At 35.6% G+C, this 20,007-nt stretch overlaps 1 protein-coding gene across 2 annotated transcripts in view; it reads left to right on the plus strand.

Annotated features, from left to right (window-relative positions):
- Positions 1–18,187, plus strand: part of SS18 (SS18 subunit of BAF chromatin remodeling complex) — an 83,046-nt gene extending 64,859 nt beyond the window's left edge. For both annotated transcript variants that reach the window (XM_045781796.2, XM_045781798.2), the window contains one exon: positions 16,412–18,187. In XM_045781796.2, the coding sequence (XP_045637752.1) occupies positions 16,412–16,438 (27 nt within the window). In that variant the 3' untranslated portion in view covers positions 16,439–18,187. The remainder of the gene's footprint in view (positions 1–16,411) is intronic.
- Positions 18,188–20,007: the final 1,820 nt, after the last annotated feature.

A 20,007-nucleotide genomic window follows, 5' to 3' on the forward strand; every position in this document is an offset into this window, starting at 1 on the left:
CTTTTATCAGTGCTCTGTCAAACCTACAGCCCCTTGTACTGACACTTCCTATTTTGGTGATAAAGATAAAAGAGATATAAGAGACTTAAACTAAAAGGGTAAGGACAAATGAGTAATATTTTTAAAAAACCACTAATACTAAATCAAAGGATTAGATAGAAATTTTATTTAAATTTTAAAAGTGAAATAAGTCTTGGCTAATGACTCAGGGCAAGATTCCTGAGGACAAGATTTAGGCTCATTCTAATTTACCAATTAACTTTTTAAAAAGTGAGCATCTGATCATTTATCCCCTCAGTCAGCAAATATTTATTATTTTTCTATATATGCTGGACACTATATTAGGTCCTAGAGGAGTAAAACAAGACATGGTCCCTATGGCTGGTGGAGCAAATTTTTTTTTGAAGATTTTATTTATTTGTTTGTTTATTTATTTATTTAGAGTGAGGGGAGGGGGAGAGAGAGAGAGAGAGAGTCTCCAGCAGACTCTATGCTGAGTGCAGAGCCTGACACGGGGCTCGATCCCATGACTCTGACGTCATGACCTGAGCTGAAATCACGTGTCGGATGCTTAACTGACTGAGCCACCCAGGTGCCCTGGTGGAGGAATTAAATATCTTGGTCTTTCTTGACTTTACTTTTGACATATTTGAAATATGTTCCTATTTTCATTCTCGAATGGTTTTGTTTAGCTTCTAATTACTGTGCTTTATCAATCCTTGGCTCAGTGTTTTTATTGGTCTATTCACCCTGTCTTATATTTTCAGTACCTTCAACCCACCCTTTGCAACCCAACTTCAGCTCCATTTTTTTCAGCAGTGTATGGAACATCTCTCTTTGGATGTTTTGCTATTTCTGTCAACTTTAGCATGTCATGGACTGAACTAACCATATTCTCTGTAAATGACATATTTCTAAATTCCCTAAGCTTAACGTCAGTCATTAAGTAAATGTTTCATGAGCAATATTTATATGGTAAATACCTAAAATTGGGGTACATTGGAAAATAAGATAAACATAAATTCTGCTTTTGTGATCTTAAGTCTAGATGGGATCCAGATAAACATGATGTAATATAGCGTGAGAAGTAACGTGTGAAGAAAGGCAGGATTTTTGTGCAGGATTTTTGTGGAAGTGGGCTCCTAATGTTGATAATAGAAAAAATGTTCTTTGGGAAGTATTGTATTATTGTGAGGGGCCAAGGATGAGTAGGTATTAGACAAGTAGACATAGAGGAGGGAAGGGTAGTCTAGTCAGAAAGAAGTGCATTCACAAAGGACTAGCATTAAGGTGTATGGTTGAGTAAAGCAGACGCATGGGGAGGGAGAGGCAAGATTGGAGAGAGAAGTTAAGGTTTAGATTAGAAAGACTCTTAGAAGCCATGTTAGGGGACTTGGACTTTATCCTGACATCATTTGGAGCCTATAAAGGGTTTTAAATGATGTATATAAAATATTAGCTATGCCTGGCACTTGGTAAACGTATGTGATATTATGATTTATAGTATGTGTGGTATATAGTATATGTGTTACACATATGATATACTACCTCTTTTGTTATAACTATCCCACCCTGTGAACTACTTAGGAATTTGGGATGGTACTATAGATAAAGACCCATGACGTTTGGGTAGACGCCAGCCACATCTCCTTCCCCATTAAAAAGACTGTGAGGAGGGGACCATCTTAGCTACTCTAGTGTTAGTAGTCTGCCCATATTTATCATGAGTTTCACCTTATCTGTATCCCCCAACCCAAATGCTTATTGGTCTTTTCGTTTTAGGGAAAGTAGTTCACCTCTTCAAGATAGTGAAGGGAGTAGAAAACTAATATAGATTCTTAAATCCAATAGTAATATTATTATAGTGGTGGTTTAGGCAGATGACTCTTGTAGCATTGTGCGGGATGGACTAAAAGAGGGGGGAAATTGAGAGGGAAATCCTTGCTAGAGGCTGTTTGCTTCTCCGTCATTTTTCGGTATCTCAGTAACAGCAGCTTGATTCAGTTCCCCAATCTAAAAACCTGTAGTCATCTTGGCTCCCCTCTTTTTTACAAATCACACATCTTGTCAACCAGCAAATCTCATCACCTCTTCCTTCAAAATCTATCCAGTATCCAGCTGTTTTTTACAACCTCCTGCTCTTACCCAAGTCAGAGTTACAACTGTCACTCACCTGGACTATTGCAATGTCTTCCTTCCTGATCTTCCTGCTTTCATCCTAGCTCCACTATAGGATATGCTCCACATAGAACCCAGAATGATCTTTTAAAAACATTAGATGCTTTTAAAGCCACTGCTCAAAGCTTTGTGGTGACTTCAGTCTTATAGTGAAGGCCAGACCTTATAATGACCTACAAAGCCCTGCATGACTTGGGCTGCCCCAACCTGTCCAACCACCTCATCTCCGTATTTATAGCTGCCCTCATTCAGTTTGTTTCAGTCACCTTGACTTGTTTGCTGTTCCCATGCACATCAAGCATATTTCTACCTCAGAACCTTTGTATTTGCTGCACCCTTTACTGCCAAAACTCTTCTCTGATACCTGCAATGCTTGGTTTCCTCAGTTTCTTCAGATCTCTGCTCTGATCTGTCATCATGTCATATCAAGGAGTCCTTCACGGTCTGCCTATCTAAAATAGTAACATCCTTGGGGCGCCTGGGTGGCTCAATCGGTTGAGCATCTGATTCTTGATTTCACCTGAGGTCATGATCTCAGGGTTGTGAGATCAAACCCCATGTCAGGCTCAGCGGGGAGTCGTCTTCTCTGTCTCTGCCCTCCGCGCCCCCCCCCCGCCTGTCGCCCACTGCCCCTCCCCCGGCCCATCCCCTCTCTCTAAAATAAATAAATAAATCTTTAAAAATAGTAACATCCTCCATTGCTTGCTGTATAGTAGCCCCCCTTACCCACAAAGGATACGTTCCAATACCCTCAGTAGATGCCTAAAACCATAGATAGTACTGAACCCTGTATATACTATCTTTCCTATACATATATACCTATGATAAAATTTAATTTATAAATTAGGCGCAGTAAGAGATGAACAATAAAGAATAATAAAAGAATAATTATAACAATATACTATAATAAAAGTTATACAAATGTGGTCTTTCTCAAAATATCTTATTGTACTGTATTATTCACCTTTCTTATGATGATGTGGACTGATAAAATGCCTAGGTGATGAGGTGAAGTGAGGGGAATGACATAGGCATTGTGACATAGTGTTAGGCTGCTGTTGACTTTCTGATGATGTGTCAGGAGGATCTTCTGTTACTGGACCACAGTTGACCATGGGTAACTGAAACTACAGAAAGCCAAACCGTGGCTAAGGTGGGACAGTTGTATTTCTCCACCCTTCTGTATTTAAACAACTTTAAATATAAAATGCACATATTAAAAGTGTACTCTTTGATACTTTTTGATGGGTCAAAATTTTTCAATTTTACCTGTTCTAACACATGTATAGTGATAGCTCATTATGCTTTTCATTTTCATGTCCCAGAGGACTAGTGATAATGACGTATCATGTGCTTATTTTCCATCTATGTATCTTTTCTGAAATGTCTGCTCAAATCTTGCTTATTTGAAAATTCAGTTCTTTATTTTCTTACTGTTGAGTATTGAGAGGTCTTTCTATATTGTACATACAAGTCCTTTATCAAGTATATAATGTGCAAATAGTTTTCTCCAGTCTGTGGCTTCTCTTTTCATTCTTTCAGCATTGTCTTTTTTTTAAATGTTTTTTATTATATTATGTTAGTCACCATACAGTACATCTCTGGTTTTTGATGTAAAGTTCAGTGATTCATTAGTTGCGTATAACACCCAGTGCACCATGCAGTCCGTGCCCTCCTTACTACCCATCACCGGTCTATCCCATTCCCCCACCCCCCTCCCCTCTGAAGCCCTCAGTTTGTTTCTCATAGTCCATAGTCTCTCATCAGCATTGTCTTTTGAAGAGAGGAACTTTAAAGTTTTTATGAAGTGCAATTTATCAACGTTTTCTTTTATAGATCACGCTTTTGATATTACATGTGGGAAATCTTTACGTAATCTAGAGTCATAAAGATCTTCTCTTAATTCTTCTAGAAGCCTTATATTTTTAGACTTTACATTTAAGTCTGTAATCCATTTCGAGTTAATTTTTGTAGGAAGCACAAATTGAAGTTTGTATTTTTGTTTTTAAATGGATAGCTAATTTTCTGAGCACCGTTTGTTGAAAAGACTATCCTTTCTCTACTGAATTGTCTTTGAACTTTTGCTGAATATCGTAACTATGTCTATTTCTGGACTGATCTATTTATCAGTCTTTATGTTAATACCATGCTGTCTTTATTACTATAGTTTTTTTTTTTTTTTTAAAGATTTTATTTATTTATGTGACAGAGATAGAGACAGCCAGCGAGAGAGGGAACACAAGCAGGGGGAGTGGGAGAGGAAGAAGCAGGCTCACAGCAGAGGAGCCTGATGTGGGGCTCAATCCCATAACGCCGGGATCACGCCCTGAGCCGAAGGCAGGTGCTTAACCGCTGTGCCACCCAGGTGCCCCATATTACTATAGTTTTAAAGTAAGTTTTGAAACTAGGTGTTGTTAGTTTCCCAACTTTGTTCTTTTTCAAAATTGTTTAGGCATTTTAAGTTTTTTGCATTTCCATATAAGTTTTAAAATCAGCTTGTTAGTTTCTCAAAAAAGCCTACTGATATTTTGATGGAGATTGCCTTTAATGTATAAATTTGGAGACAACTATATCTTAACGTGATGTCAGTGAGTGGCATCCTATGAGCACGGCATATGTCCCCTTAAAAATTTTTTTCAACAGTGTTATGTAGTTTTCAGCATACAGGTCTTACATTAATTTTTGTCAGATTTATCTCTAGGTATTTTATATTTTTGATACTATAGTAAATTTTTTGAAATTTCAGTTTATAGTTATTAATTACTGGTTTTATAAAAGTATAGTTTATTTTTATATTTGATATTTTATCAAACCTGTAACATTAACTCATTATTTCTATTAGTTTTTTGTAGATTCCTTTAAAATTTCCACATAGAAATCATGGTACCTGTGAATAAAGACTATTTTTTTCCTTTTATAATCTGAATTCTCCGCCTCCCTCCCCCTTAATCTATCCCTTCCTTAAAGCCTCTAGTACGATGTTGAATAGAAATAGTTGGGACATCTTTTGTCTTCTTCCTAATCTTAAGGAGATAACAATGAGCTTTTCAGGCTTACATAAGTTATGTAGGGTTTGTGTAGGTGTCCCTTATCAAGTAGGGATGGTTGCCTGTATTCTAGTTTGCTGAGAATTTTTATTAGGAATGAATGTTGAAATTGTCAAATGATTTTTCCTTATCTTTTGGAAGAATCATAGCTTTCCTTTTTTAACTTAGTATGTTAAATAATCTTTGAAAATCAAGAATTTTTTTGATATTCAAGTTTTAAATCAATCTTGGATAGCTAGGATAAACCTCACTTGGTCATGATGTATTATTATCCTTTTTATATGTTGTTGGAGTTGATCACCTAAAATTTTGTTAAGAATTTTTCATCTATACTTACGAGAGATATTGGACTCTAGTTTTCTTTTAATGTCTTTATCTGGTTTTGTTATCAAAATAGCATGGGCTTCATAAAGTGAGTTGGAAGGAAATCACCCCTCTTCAGTTTTCTTTTCTTTTCTTTTTTTTTTTTTTTTAAAGATTTTATGTATTTATTCATGAGAGACAGAGAGGGGGGAGAGAGAGAGAGAGAGAGAGAGAGAGAGGCAGAAGCAGAGGGAGAAGCAGGCTCCCTGAGGAGCAGGGAGCCTGATGTAGGCCTTGATCCCAGGACCCTGGGATCATGACCTGAGCCGAAGGTAGATGCTTAACCAACTGAACCACCCAGGCGCCCTCCTTCTTCAGTTTTCTTGAAGGATTTGCGTAAAATTGGTATTATTCCTTGTAAAATGTTTGATACAATGCACCAGTGAAGCTGTTTGGGCCTGGATTTTCTTTGCAGGAAGGTTTTTAATTTCCTTTATTAGACATAGGTGTATTCAGGTTATCTATTTCTTCTTGAGATTATTTGTATTTGTTGAAGGATTTGTCCATTTCATTTGTTTTGTCGAATGATTCCCTTTTTATCCTTTTGGTATCTCTAGTATCAGTAGTGATATTATCTCTTTCATTTCTGGTATTGGTAATGTGTATCTTCTCCATCTTTCTCTTTTTTTGTCCCCCAAGTAATCTGGCTACTGGTTTTTATGTACTTCATTGATCTTCTCAGGGAGCCGCTTTTTGTTTTATAGATTCCCCCTGCCACCCTCCCCAGCTTTGTTTTTCTTTTTCCTTGATTTCTGCCCTCTTCTTTATTATTTCTTTTCTCCTGCTTGCTTTGGGTTTCATTTGCTCATCTCTTCCAATATCCTAAGGTAATAGCTGAATTCTCATTGATTTAAGAACTGCAGGGGCGCCTGGGTGGCTCAGTCGTTAAGCGTCTGCCTTCGGCTTAGGGCGTGAGCCCAGGGTCCTGGGATCGAGCCCTGCATCAGGCTCCCTGCTCTGCTGGGAGCCTGCTTCTTCCTCTCCCATTCCCTCTGCTTGTGTTCCCTCTCTCGCTGGCTGTCTGTCTCTCTGTCAAATAAATAAATCTTAAAAAAGAAAAAAAAGAACTGCCTTCCTTCCTAATTTAGGTGTTCATTGCTGTAAATTCCCCTCTAAGTACTTCTTTAACTGCAGCCCACAAATTTTTATATGTTGTGTTTTTATTTTCAATCAGTTGAAAATATTTTCTGATTTTGCTTTTGATTTCTTCTTTGATCCAGGTGTTGTTTAGAAGTGTATAATTTAGTTTTCAAATATTTGGAGATTTTCCAGATATTTTTCTGTCAGATTTCTCATTTAGTTCCATCATCATAATTCCATCAACATTAATTAACTTGAATTCTTCTACATTTATTGAGACTTACTTTATGGCCCGCAATATGGTCTGTGAGGATGTTCTATAAATGTTAGATCAAGTTGGTTGATAGTGTTCAAGTCTCCTATGACTTAGCTGATTTTTTTTCTACTCAGTTACTGAGGAAAACATATTAAAATCTTTGGCTATAATAGTGTGTTTGTCTATCTTTCTTTGCAGTTCTGTCCATTTTTGCTTCGTGTATCTTAATGCTACCTTTATAAGGTTTATACATTTTTAGGAATTTTATGTCTTGATTAATTTATTCCTTTACTATTATGAAATAACTTTCTTTATCCTTGATAATATTCTTTGCTCTGAGATCTTTTTGATATTAATATACCCACACCAACTTTCTTTGGATTATTGATAGAATTACATGTCTTTTTTTATCCTTTTATTTTTTTTAAAGATTTTATTTTTAAGTAATCTCTGCATTCAATGTGGGACTCGAATTTACAACCCCAAGATTAAGAGTTGTGTGCTCTACTGACTGAGCCAGCCAGACACCCCTTAATCCTTTTATTTTTAACATATTTGTGTTTTTATATTTAAATTGTTTTTTGTGAAGGCAGCATTTGTCAAGTCTTGCCTTTTTATCCAATCTGACAATCTCTGCCTTTTAATGGAGGGGTTTTTACATTATGTTTTATGTGATTATGGATTTGGTTGAATCTATCATCTTGATTTTTTTTTCTTATTTTGTTCTTTATTCTCTTTTTCTTCTTTTTCTGTCTTATTTTGAACTTTTTTTCTGCTTTAAAAAGAAACTATCTTGATATAATCCATATACCATTCAATTAACTCACCATTTTAGAGTGTACCATTCAATGAGATTTTTTTTTTTCTTTAGTTTGTTCATTTTTCTCTAAACATCCAGCCCTAGGAAACAAGTAGTTTACTTTCAGTCTGTATAGATTTTCTTATTCTGGTATTTGAGATAAATGGAGTCATGCAATATGTGTTGTTTTGTGATTGGCTTCTTTCACTTAGTGTAATGTTTTCAAGGTTCACCCATCTTGTAGCATATTTTAGGTGATATTATACCACCTTATGTGTAGTATACATACATATACAATGAAAGTTTACTTTCATTTCTTTTTTTTCAACCTTTGTGTTAGTGTTGTAAATTTTACTTGTACATGTGTTATAAACTGTATAGTATATGGAGTTTATTTTGTTTTAAAAAAGCAATTATCCTTTAAAGATATTTAAATAATAAGAAAAAATCATTTGTTTACCATTTCTGGTCCTCTTGATTCCTAGGGTGGATTCCTAGTTCCATCTGGTATAATTTTCTTTTGCGTGAAGGAAATTGTTTTTAACATTTGTTGTTACGCAGGTCGTCAGTTTCTCTATGCTCGAGAAAGTTCCATTATTTTTTTTAAAGATTTTATTTATTTATTTGACAGAGAGAGAGACAACCAGCAAGAGAGGGAACACAAGCAGGGAGAGTGGGAGAGGAAGAAGCAGGCTCCCAGCAGAAGAGCCTGATGTGGGTCTTGATCCCAGAACGCTGGGATCATGCCCTGAGCCGAAGGCAGATGCTTAACGACTGAGCCACCCAGGCGCCCCTCTTCCTTATTGAAAAATATTTATTCTAGATATAGAATTCTAGTTTGACAGGTTATTTTTTTGTTTTGTTTTGTTTTTTTACTTTCAGCTCTTTAAAAATATGGCTCCACTGTCATCTTGCTTATATTATTTCTAAGGAGGCATCTGCTGTTATTCTTCTCTTTTCTGGTAGTTGGTATTTATCTTTTTTTTTTTAAGATTTTTTATTTATTTATTTGACAGAGAGAGAGACAGCCAGCGAGAGAGGGAACACAAGCAGGGGGAATGGGAGAGGAAGGAGCAGGCTCCCAGCGGAGCAGGGAGCCTGATGCGGGGCTCAATCCCAGGATCCTGGGATCACGCCCTGAGCTAAAGGCAGATGCTTAACGACTGAGCCACCCAGGCACCCCTGGTATTTGTTTTTTTGGCTGTTTTTTAAGATTTTCCCTTTATGAAATTATTTGGTTGTGTTTTATGCTTAGGGTTCATATATCTTCTTGGATTAGTAGCTTTTTGGTTGTCATCAAATTGGGAAAAATTCTGACCAAGTATTTTCCCTTCTCTTACCCGTGTATCCCTTTCTGTCCTCTCCAATTACACAGTTAGTTGATTCCAATTACATGTATATTCGGCTGGTTAAACTTGCACCATAGTTCACTGATACTTTATTTCTTGTTTTCCTTTTTTTCTGTTTTATTTTGAGTAGTTTCTTTTGCTGTGTCAAAAAAATCACTAATGTTTTCTTGTTCATTGTTTTATCTACTTTTAATCCATTCCCGGGTATTTTTCATCTCTCGAATTTCAATTTGGGGTTTTTTTCTAGAATTTCAATTTGGGTCCTTTTTATGTCTTCCATGTCTCTGCCTAAATTTTTGAACATATGGAATACAAGTATGATAACTGTTTTAATATCTTTTTCCTGATAATTCTTAACATCTGGGTCAGTTTTGATCGATTTTTTTTTTCCTTTTCATTATGGGTCATTTTTCTCATCCTTTGTATGCATGATAATGTTTGATTGTATGCCAGAAATTATGAATATCACTTTTACTCTTGTGGTAGATACATATGTATTCTTAGAAATATTCTTAAGCTTTGTTTTGGGATACAGTTAAGTAACGTAGACACATCTTGATCTTCTGGGGATTGCTTTTAAGGTTTGTTAGTCAGGACCAAAGCTGTGTTTAGTCCTCTGCTAAGTATTTCTGCTAAGTAACTTTTCGAGTACCTGACCCAATGCCCTTGAATTGTGAGGTTTTTCACTTTCGCTGGTGGAAGTAAGCACTATATCTGTTTCTTTATGAGTGCCAAGTGTTGTTTTCTCTAATTCTTTTGGTTGTTTCTTTCCTTAGACTGATATTTTCCTTGAATGCATTTGCATATCAGTACTATACTGAATACTCAAGAGAGTTCCTCTGCATACCTGCACAGTTCTCTTTCTGTGCATTTCTCTCCTTTCTAGTACTCTATCCTATGAACTCTAGCTCCTGTTTTCCCTCCAGACTCTAAGCTTTGTGTCTTTAACTCAGATGCAGCCTTAGTTCCACTCCACACACTGCAGTGTAGAGACTCTCAATGCAGTAAAATGTATAACCAGAGGGCTCACCTCATTTGTTTCCAATTTCTCAAATTGCTCTTCTTTGTTACCTTGTGTCCTGAATGTGATCATTTCATATGTTTTGAGTGGTTTTTGGGTAAACCCATCTTGACTGGAAGCGTGTTTTAATTTTTTTTAAATAGGCTTTATAGTTTTGAGCAGTTTTAGGTTCACAACAAAATAGAGTGCAAAGTACAGAGAGTTTTCATATAAACCTTACCCCTACATATACATAGCCTCTCCTGCTATCAGCATCCCAGAGTGGTCCGTTTGTTATAATCAGTGAACTTAGATTGAGAGATCATTATCACCCCAAGTCCATAGTGTCCATTAGGATTCACTCTTGGTGTTGTACATTCTGTGGGTTTTGACAAATGTATAATGACATGTATCCACTATTATAGTATCATACAGAATAGTTTCATTGCCTTAAAAAACCTCTATGCTCCCCCTATTTATCTCTCTCTCCTCCCTAACCCCTGGCAACCAATGGTCTTTTTACTATATTCATATTTTTGCCTTTTCCAGAATGTCATATACTTGGAATCATATAGTATGTAGCCTTTTCATTTCACTGGCATTTCATTCATAGTAATATGCCTTTAAGTCCTCCTCATGGCTTGATAGCATATTTCTTTTTAGTGCTGAATAATATTCCGTTGTCTGGATGTACTGGTTTGTTTATCCATTCATTTATTGAAAGACATCTTGGTTGCTTCCAAATTTTGGCAATTATGAATAAAACTGCTATAAACTTCCATGTGCAGGTTTTTGTGTGGGCATAAATTTTCAACTCATTTGGATAAAAACCAAGGAGCACGCTTGCTGGATTATATGGTAAGAGTCTGTTTAGTTCTGTGAGAAACTGCCAAACTGTCTTCCATAGTGGCTGTACCATTTTGCATTCTCAGCAGCAATCTGTCATTCTACATCCTTGCCAGCATTTGGTGTTGTTAAGTGTTCAGGATCTTGGCGATTCTCATAGGTGTGTAGCAGCATCTCATTGTTTTAATTTGTATTTCCCTAATGACATGATGTGGACATCTTTTCATACACTTATTTGCTGGCTTTATATCTTAAGTGAGATGTCAGTTCAGATCTTGACCCATTTTTTTAATTGGGTTGTTTGTTCTCTTATTGATGAGTTTTAAGAGTATTTTGTTATTTTGGATAGCAGTCCTTATCAGATGTGTCTTTTGTAAATATTGTATTGTCTTCATGGCTTGTTTTCTCACTCCTTTGACATTGTCTTCTGCAGAGTAACAAATTTTACTTTTAATGAAGTCCATCTTACCAATTATTTCTTCCATGGGTTATGCCTTTGGTGTTGTGTCTAAAAAGTCATTACCAAACTCAAAGTCACCTAGGTTTTCTTCAATGTTATCTTCTAGGAGTTTTATTCTTGTGTATTTTCCACTTTGAGTTAATTCTTGTGAAGGGTTTAGGATCTGTGTCTTGATTTGTTTTTTTGCATGTGGACGTCCAGTTGTTACAGCACCATTTTGAAAAGACTCTCTGCTCCTTTGTATTACCTTTGCTTTTTTGTCAAAGATCAGTTTACTATATTTATGTGGGTTTATTTCTGGGCTCTCTTTAAATGTTCCGTTGATCTATTTTTCTGTTCTTTCACCAGTACCACACTGTCTTGACTGCTGCAGCTTTATAGTAAGTCTTGAAGTCAGAACTCTCAGTCCTCTGGCTTTGTTCTTCTTTAATATTGTGTGGCTATTCTGGGTCTTCCACCTCTCTCTGTAAACTTTAGAATCAGTTTGTCAGTAACCATAAGTAACTTGCTGGGATTTTGTTTGGAATTGTGTTGACTCTTTAGATCACGTTTGGAAGAATTGGCATTTTAACAATATTGATTTTCCTATCCACGAACATGTAACATTTCTCCATTTATTTAGGTCTTTTTTAAAATTGTTTCATCAGTTTTTTAGTTTATCTCATGTACATTTTATGTATATTTTGTTAGATTTATACCTAATTGTCATTTTTGTGCTAACGTTAATAGTATTGTTTTTAATTTCAAATTCCCCTTGTTCATTGCTGGTATATAGGTAAGTGATTGACTTTTGTATGTTAACCTTGGTTTTTTTGTTGTTGTTGTTGAATCTTGGGGTTTTCTACCTAGATGATCATGTCATCTGCATACCTTTATTTCTTTTTCTTATTGCATAAGCTAGGATTACTAGTACAGTGTTGTAAAGGGGTGGTGGTTGCCTTCTTCCTCATTTTAGTGGGAAAGTTTTATTAATTATGTTAGATGCTTAAATTTTTCAGTGTAGCATGTATCTCCATGTGATAGATTATGTATTATTTATTGTCGTACTCTCTTCCCCTAGAATATCAGTCCTTTAAAGACATCACCATGTCTATTTTTTATCACTGTTGAGTTTCTATCACCTAGTAGAACATACCAATTAGCAGTAAATATTGATAAATAAAGTATAAATAAGTGAATAAGGGCTTTACTTCCTAAATTTGAATGGTGATCATAAGAATACAGAAAGAAATCCCTAAAAAGTATTGTGACAATAATTTTAAGACTTTTATATGATTAGATGAATAAAAGAAAGAAAGTTAAAGGTGATTGGTGTTGCTCAGGTTTCTAGCCTGGGGACAACTCTTCATTTAGTACACTCTCCTTAGATAATCTCCTTTACTCACATGGTTTCAATTTACCATGCTCTTGACTCCCAGATCTCTATTTGTAGTCTGACTCTTGCTTCTCAAAATCAGATGCCTACTGGACATCTCCACTTAGATGTATCATAAGTATATCAGTTCAGCATAGCCAAAATAAATTCACAGTTTTTCTACCCAAACTTACTCCTCCTTTCTGTATTCCCTATCAAAGAAGAGAGGTACTATCAAGCTAGAATGCCAAGTGCCACTTTTTATATCCAAGTCTGTCTCCCTCTATCTAATACGTGACAGAATCTTGTTAACCCTCCTTCCTAAAGTTCTTTAATTCATCCAGTTCTCTGTAATCACCGCCTTATCTTAGTTGAGACCATCAACATCTCCTAGGTTCATCATGGCAAGATCCTTCCACACTGTCTTCTTGCTTCCTTTCTCATTCATTCTTTACACCCTAGTCAGAGGAATTTTATAATTAAAAAAAAATATTGAAGCAGCAGACATAGAGAAGCTGAAGAGAGTTGGAGTGATTTGCCCAGAGGACAGAGCCAAGAAGTGGTGGAGCTGGGTGGCACATTCTGAGTGACTGGAGCCTGTACTGACGACTAGAGCCTGTACTGACGACTAGAGCCCACTTTCCCCGGCTGCCTCCAGTAATATCAGTGAGGACTTGAGTAGTTTGTAGAGCAGTTCCAGGTTTTCTGTTCTAATAATGTTTTGAGGTGAAGATTACAATTACTCTCACTTGTTAGATGAGAAAACTGAGAAAGGGAGGATAGGTAACTTTCTCAAGGATGAGAAGCTGTTATGTTAGGTGGTGGAGTTAATGCTAGAAGTTGGTGTCTGGCTCCCAAACCTATACTTTTTAATTCTGGGATTTGCTCATGGTTGCAGATATACAGTGTACTTTTTTGGGCTTACTTGTTATCTGATTTGGTCCTAGCACTGTGATCAAGCATGGGTCAACTTTTTAAAATTCTCAGCATCTCAATTTCTTCATTTATAAAATGGAGATAATATTTACTTATAGGTTGTAGATGGACACAAAGCATTTAGTGTAGGGTCTGACACATGGTAAGGTCTTAGTTCAACTGAGATACAGAGATTGCTATATCTCTATATGTTGGGATTGCTATTATTAGTATTAGCCAGACTTCTTTCTGTTACTTCAGGCTCTGTGTTACCAAGTAATTAATAGCATCTGCTTCTCATTATTGTATATTCCTTTTTACACTCCACTTCCCTAAGTGTTCTATACCTATTTTTCCAGCCTGCCTTTGCTTTAGCTATTCCCTTATTTGAAGTGCCTCATTTTCTTTTCTCTGCAATTCAGAGTTTTACTATTTTCTTAAGATTTCCACATTCTCTGAAATATTTTTCTGATTATTTTAGCTGTGTTAATCTTTTCATTTCTGAACCCTTATAGAACTTCTGTAATTGTACTTTATTTATTTCTAAGTTTTACCTTCCCTGTTTTTCAAATTTATTATGGTTATGAGCTTATAATATTTGCTCAGTAAATGTTTATAATTGCTTGAATATAGTATTTGGCAGACATTATTGAAGAAGTCTTACGTGTCAGTGCCAGGCAATCTTCAGTACCTGGGACATCAGGATGGATAAGCCCTAGTCCCTACCCTTACTACCCTCAAGTAATTCATAATATAGTAGATAAATTATAGCTTATATTTATGTAGCACAGCAGTTCTTAACCTCTCTTCTGCTTTCACATCATTCATAATATGTGCAAGTCACTTTCATCATTAATATCTCATTATACATATTCACTAGGGGAGCATTTCCCTCCAGCATTGAGGCTTACTTATTTATAATATTTTAAAATTTTTAAAAGCCCTTCCTCATGTCCTCTCTTATTTAAATGTCCTAACAAACAGATGATGAAGGAATTAATGTAGCCATGAATGGAAAGAAAATTGAGATCTAGAGATGGAGATGTTACAGTCCTACCTTTTAAGTGTGAAAAAAATGAGTCTCAGAGCTTTTTTTGACTCAGATGGAAAGTTAGCAGTAGAGTTGGGACTTAGATTACCCTAAATACTGAAGCTGAATTTAGCAGTTGAATAAGAAGTTCCTGATGCTAAGCACTGGCTTATATTTCTTCTTTTAAACTTTGTATTGTAGGGATCTTTACACAACTACAAAAAAAGAGTAGTATCATGAATCCCTGTATATGTGTCAACCAACTTCAACAATTATCAACATTTTACTAATGCTGTTTTTATATACCCCTGTGCTACTTTTTTTTCTTTTAAGAGTATTTTAAAGCAAATAAATATTTCAAGATGAGCACTGACTTTAAGTTTTGTTGACTATAGCTATGGAAAAGACATTAATATTTTTAAAATGCCTTAATTCTCTTTATAGTGCATTATTCAATTAGATATATAGTGGCGTTCAACAGATTTTCAAATGTATCTATCTATTTCTATGGAAATGTCAAGTTTTAGGGTGCTGGTTCTTGAGGTGTAGAAGTAGCTCAATTCTAGAATACTTTCTTGATAGAAAATGATAAATATGACTTGGAGGGGGAAATTTAGCCAAAGGAAACAGCTGATTATGTGCTTCCTATGAGTACTGTTTTTGGAAAATAGGTGCTTTTAAGAACATTTAGGAAGTTTTTGTTAAAAATATGTATTTTCTAGGGGCGCCTGGGTGGCACAGCGGTTAAAGCGTCTGCCTTCGGCTCAGGGCGTGATCCCGGCGTTCCGGGTTCGAGCCCCACGTCAGGCTCCTCCTCTATGAGCCTGCTTCTTCCTCTCCCACTCCCCCTGCTTGTGTTCCCTCTCTCGCTGGCTGTCTCTATCTCTGTCGAATAAATAAATAAAAAATCTTTAAAAAAAAAAAAAATGTATTTTCTAATAGGTCTCTCTTTTCTTCTCCCATTCTTTTTCTTTTCCAGAGGAAGAGATATTCCTTCTCTTCTCTAAAATCTAACCCTAACAGCTATACTGTACATTATTTACCTCCCTTGTAGAATTCTGCTACTTCATTTATCACCTCTTTTTATCTGTACTCTCTTTGTCTCTTCCGTCCTGTCAGCGTACAGGCCTTCAAGTCTATCTTATTAAAAGCAACAAAAACAAAACAAACTTCCCTTGATTTTGTGTACCAGCTGCCTGTCTGAATGCCTTTGCTGACACTTTGTTGGCCTCAGGGAAAAGCCCAGCTTCTTTAGTATGGATGGAAGGTTTTTCCCCTTTATCTCCCAGGCATCTTTCCATCCTTGCTACTTATTCCAAATACCATTGATGTTAATTCGTAATAGCTATTATAATAAGCTGAAAAGTCACAGAGTTGTTACACTAGCACTTAATTAATACACAGTACGTACCACAGCAGGATTTAGAACCAGAACTCACTCATTCTTGCTCAGTTCAGTTCAACAAAATTCACCAAATGTTTAAATTCCTACTATGTGATAGGTACTATTCTAGTTTCAAAGACTCTGAAATCCATTTGCAATTGAATATAGTATCAGGGGCAATTACAAAGATACTATGTACCTGAATATATAGCAGTTTTTGTTTGTTGTCAATGAAGTCAGTTTTGTAGTATGACAGTGTTAAGATTTATTTGTAATTTTCTTTGCCAAACTATTATGGTCAAACTATGCTCAAATCATTATCTAATTGTATTTTTAAATTTATCTTTTAGGGACAGTATGGAAATTACCAGCAGTGAAAAAGTACTTACATTCCAATAGCCAGTATCTATTAGCAGCCATATTGTCACCTCAGCACTGTGGACACCTCTGTGTGAAGAGATCCTTCCATTCCATCTAGTTTTTGGAAAAACCTTGTGGATAAGTGGCTGTTTCATCAGTAAGCAGCCTTTGTGGCTTAGTTGTAAAGGCTTTAGTAGCTAAAAAATACTCTTGATTTCACATTTCTACTCTAGATGGCAACATTGGACAGAAAATACAATGACATAACCAATTTGCAATGATTTGGGAACTGTGTTTCAAATGGACTGTTACAGACTGAAAGGTGTGAACAGCTTTGTATGTTTATGAAGGTTAAGGGAATTTAATACTTTTCCACAGATTCTTTTGTAAGGGGAAGAGGGAAATGTACACTTTTTACAGCAGCAATATTTTGTATATTATGTTTATTTCATGTGGTGAATATGCAAGGCGGTACACTACGCATTGGACAGAATCAGAAATCCTCTGTTAATGTGGATTGGAGCATGGTGGATGCTTGATTGTGTTGGTCTCAAAATGGTGTACTATAAAAGATACAGGTGAGGGAGAAGACAAAGCACACCATATGTCCACTATTATGTTCTTTAGAGGAGATTCAGATCCCTTTTATCTGTTAGATAATCAAGGGCACTGTGATAGTTTTGAGTAAAAAGACATTTTTTAAAAGCTTTCCAGTTTTGTGGATTAAAACCTTTTTATAAAGATCATTTATAATACAGTTTTAAAATGTGAGGCAATAAGAATTACTTCATGTGGGATCTGAAGAATCTTGGTAGCAGTTTCATGTAAATGAAGTGGTAATTCTCTCCTAAAATAGCAATAACTGAAAATGGAAGTGTTAATTTTACTTTGTTTGAGTAATCAGGGAACTTAGTAAGTAATGTCAAAGCATTTTTTAAATGATATCAAAGAAGAGTCAACATTGATCCAGTAATTTTATTTTTTAACATTAGAAGAACAATTGGTTTTAATAGTTCAGGAGACTTTACAAACCTTTATTTCAACTTTTTTCCCTGGAAATAATGCCATTTATAAAAGGACACTTTTAAGTTTTTCCCTTTTTATGTTGGTTAATGTAATACAAAGAGATGTTTAGGAAAGTGCTTATTGATGAGGTTTTTTCTGGTCTGTATTAAAAGCATAGAGGTTGCAACCTAGATCACTTTGTTTATTAGCATGACATATTTAATCATATTTGAGACTGTCCTGTGCCTGATTACTTTAGCTATATTCAGGGATATTGCATTGGGCAGGAAATCATGCATTGAGAAGTTTATAACCACAATTATTTAAGCATAATCTGAAAACATCTAGCCCAAAGGTAAGTTGCTATTTTCATCACAGTTGCCTATGCCCAGGGAATAAGATGTATTCTTTATAATTGAATTGGTTTTTCCCACTTCTAACTGGAAACAAAACAGAAGGGGTGCCATAAATTTGAATAAGCAAAATGTACTGTTCTCAACATACTGTAATCAAAAGGAGGAATTTTAATGTGTTTCTGTGTGTGTATGAGAGAGAGTGTGTGTGTTTTAAGGTCCGAGTAGAGTTTTTTTCAACTTGGTCAGTAGAAAATGGACATCAAGTTTGAACAGATAAAGCATGGACAGCCTTATTGTGATTGAAAATGCTTATAGGTTCTGTGCCAATTTTCCACCACTGTGTACTTTGTTGCTATTTAAAACTGTATCAACTCTAACGGAAGAATAAATTATTTGTGATTTTAATTTTCTCATTTGTTTCTTTAAATTAGATCTCTTTGACTCTCTTGTTTTGTCTGGAGACTTTGCTGTGGGTTTTTTATATAAGTTAGTGTGGTATAAGCAGACTATATTTGTATTCTAGGACTTTATCAAAATTCTCTTGCCATGCCCAAGTTAATTAGAATTAACTGTTCAGTAATCAGCATGTTGTGTGGGCTGTTTGTTATAGAATTCTTTCTCTGAAAATGAAGTCCATGAGGCTATAATCAAGATGACTGAATTAGATAAATGAGTTGAGGAGACAAAATTGTACTGAACCCAACCTTGTGTAGATATGTTATCTCTTTTGAAATAAGCTCAACTGACATTAAGAAATAATTTGTCTTGCCAACCCATCTTCTGTTGTCTTATTCTCCTTTTAATGGAAACTAAAATTGCAATTTTAATAAGCAGAATTTCCTCCAGGACTTTCTTCCTAGAGACTAGTGCATTTGCAAGGTTTAATTGTTTTATAACAGTCCTATTTCGTAAAAGTTTTTAATTGGTGGTGACAAAAATTACCTTACTCCTTTGATACCTAGTAAGAAGACTAACTATACCGGGAGCTTTCTACCAAATTTGACATCCCCATATAGACTATATTCCCCAAAACTGAAGTTATTTTATCAAAATGTATTATAATGAAGAAATATCATGCCGTCCTATAAAATTCTTTTTTTTTTTTTTAAGATTTTATTTATTTTTTTGACAGAGATAGAGACAGCCAGCGAGAGAGGGAACACAAGCAGGGGGAGTGGGAGAGGAAGAAGCAGGCTCATAGCAGAGGAGCCTGATGTGGGGCTCGATCCCATAACGCCGGGATCACGCCCTGAGCTGAAGGCAGACCTCAACCGCTGTGCCACCCAGGCGCCCCCGTCCTATAAAATTCTGGAAGCAGAACATTACTAAAAAAAGAGCCTGGTGATTATTGATCAACATTTTAAAAAATACTTTACTAGTTTAGTTGTTTAAGAACATATTAGCATTATTCTGTAGAGTTATGGTGGCACATTGTTTTTGGCACATGTTTTTGCTTTTAATTTTTTTAGTGGAATATTCAAACAGATGCCAAGGTAGAGAGGATGTTATAATGAACCCCAGGGACCATTAACCTAACTTAGGTAACTGGTTCACTTAGGAGGCAGCCATGGCTAACCTTGTGTTGTTTATACACCAACCCACAAATGGAAGCAAACACTACATCCTTGAATTATTTTGCTAAGTACCGTTATAGAAGTACGGTTGACCCTTGAACAACATGGGTTTAACTGCATGGGTCCACTTATTGGATTTTTTCAATAAATACAGTCCTGTGTTATAAGTCTATTTTTTCTTCTTTATGATTTTCTCAATAACAGCTTCTTTTCTCTAGCTTACTTTATTGTAAGAATACAGTATATAATACATATATAAAATATAATCAACTGTTTATGTTATTGGTAAGGCTTCTGGTCAACAGTACGTTATTAGTAGTTAAGTTTTTGGTGAGTAGAAAGTTATAGATGGATTTTCGTTTATGGTTGGGGGTTTGTGCCCCCAACTCCTTTGTGGTTCAAGAGAGTCAACTGTACTCTTTTAAAAACACTTTGGTACCAGGATGCTTCCTGCTCTTGAAATTTTATATATTCAGTATTAGTGATTAGAAACCATCTCAAAATTTGTATGAATAAACCACTGCTTTTTCTTTCACTTACAAAATGTAATTCGTGTTAAATAATGAAGACAGTAGCAAAAACAGATTACACAAAAAGTGAACATGCTCTGTAATTTCATCTCTTAAAGGTAACAGTTATTAAAATGTTTGA

This window comes from Ursus americanus, chromosome 19 (genome assembly GCF_024610735.1).
Source record: "Ursus americanus isolate L20-20 chromosome 19, mUrsAme1.1.p, whole genome shotgun sequence".
Classification (NCBI taxonomy): Eukaryota; Metazoa; Chordata; class Mammalia; order Carnivora; family Ursidae; genus Ursus; species Ursus americanus.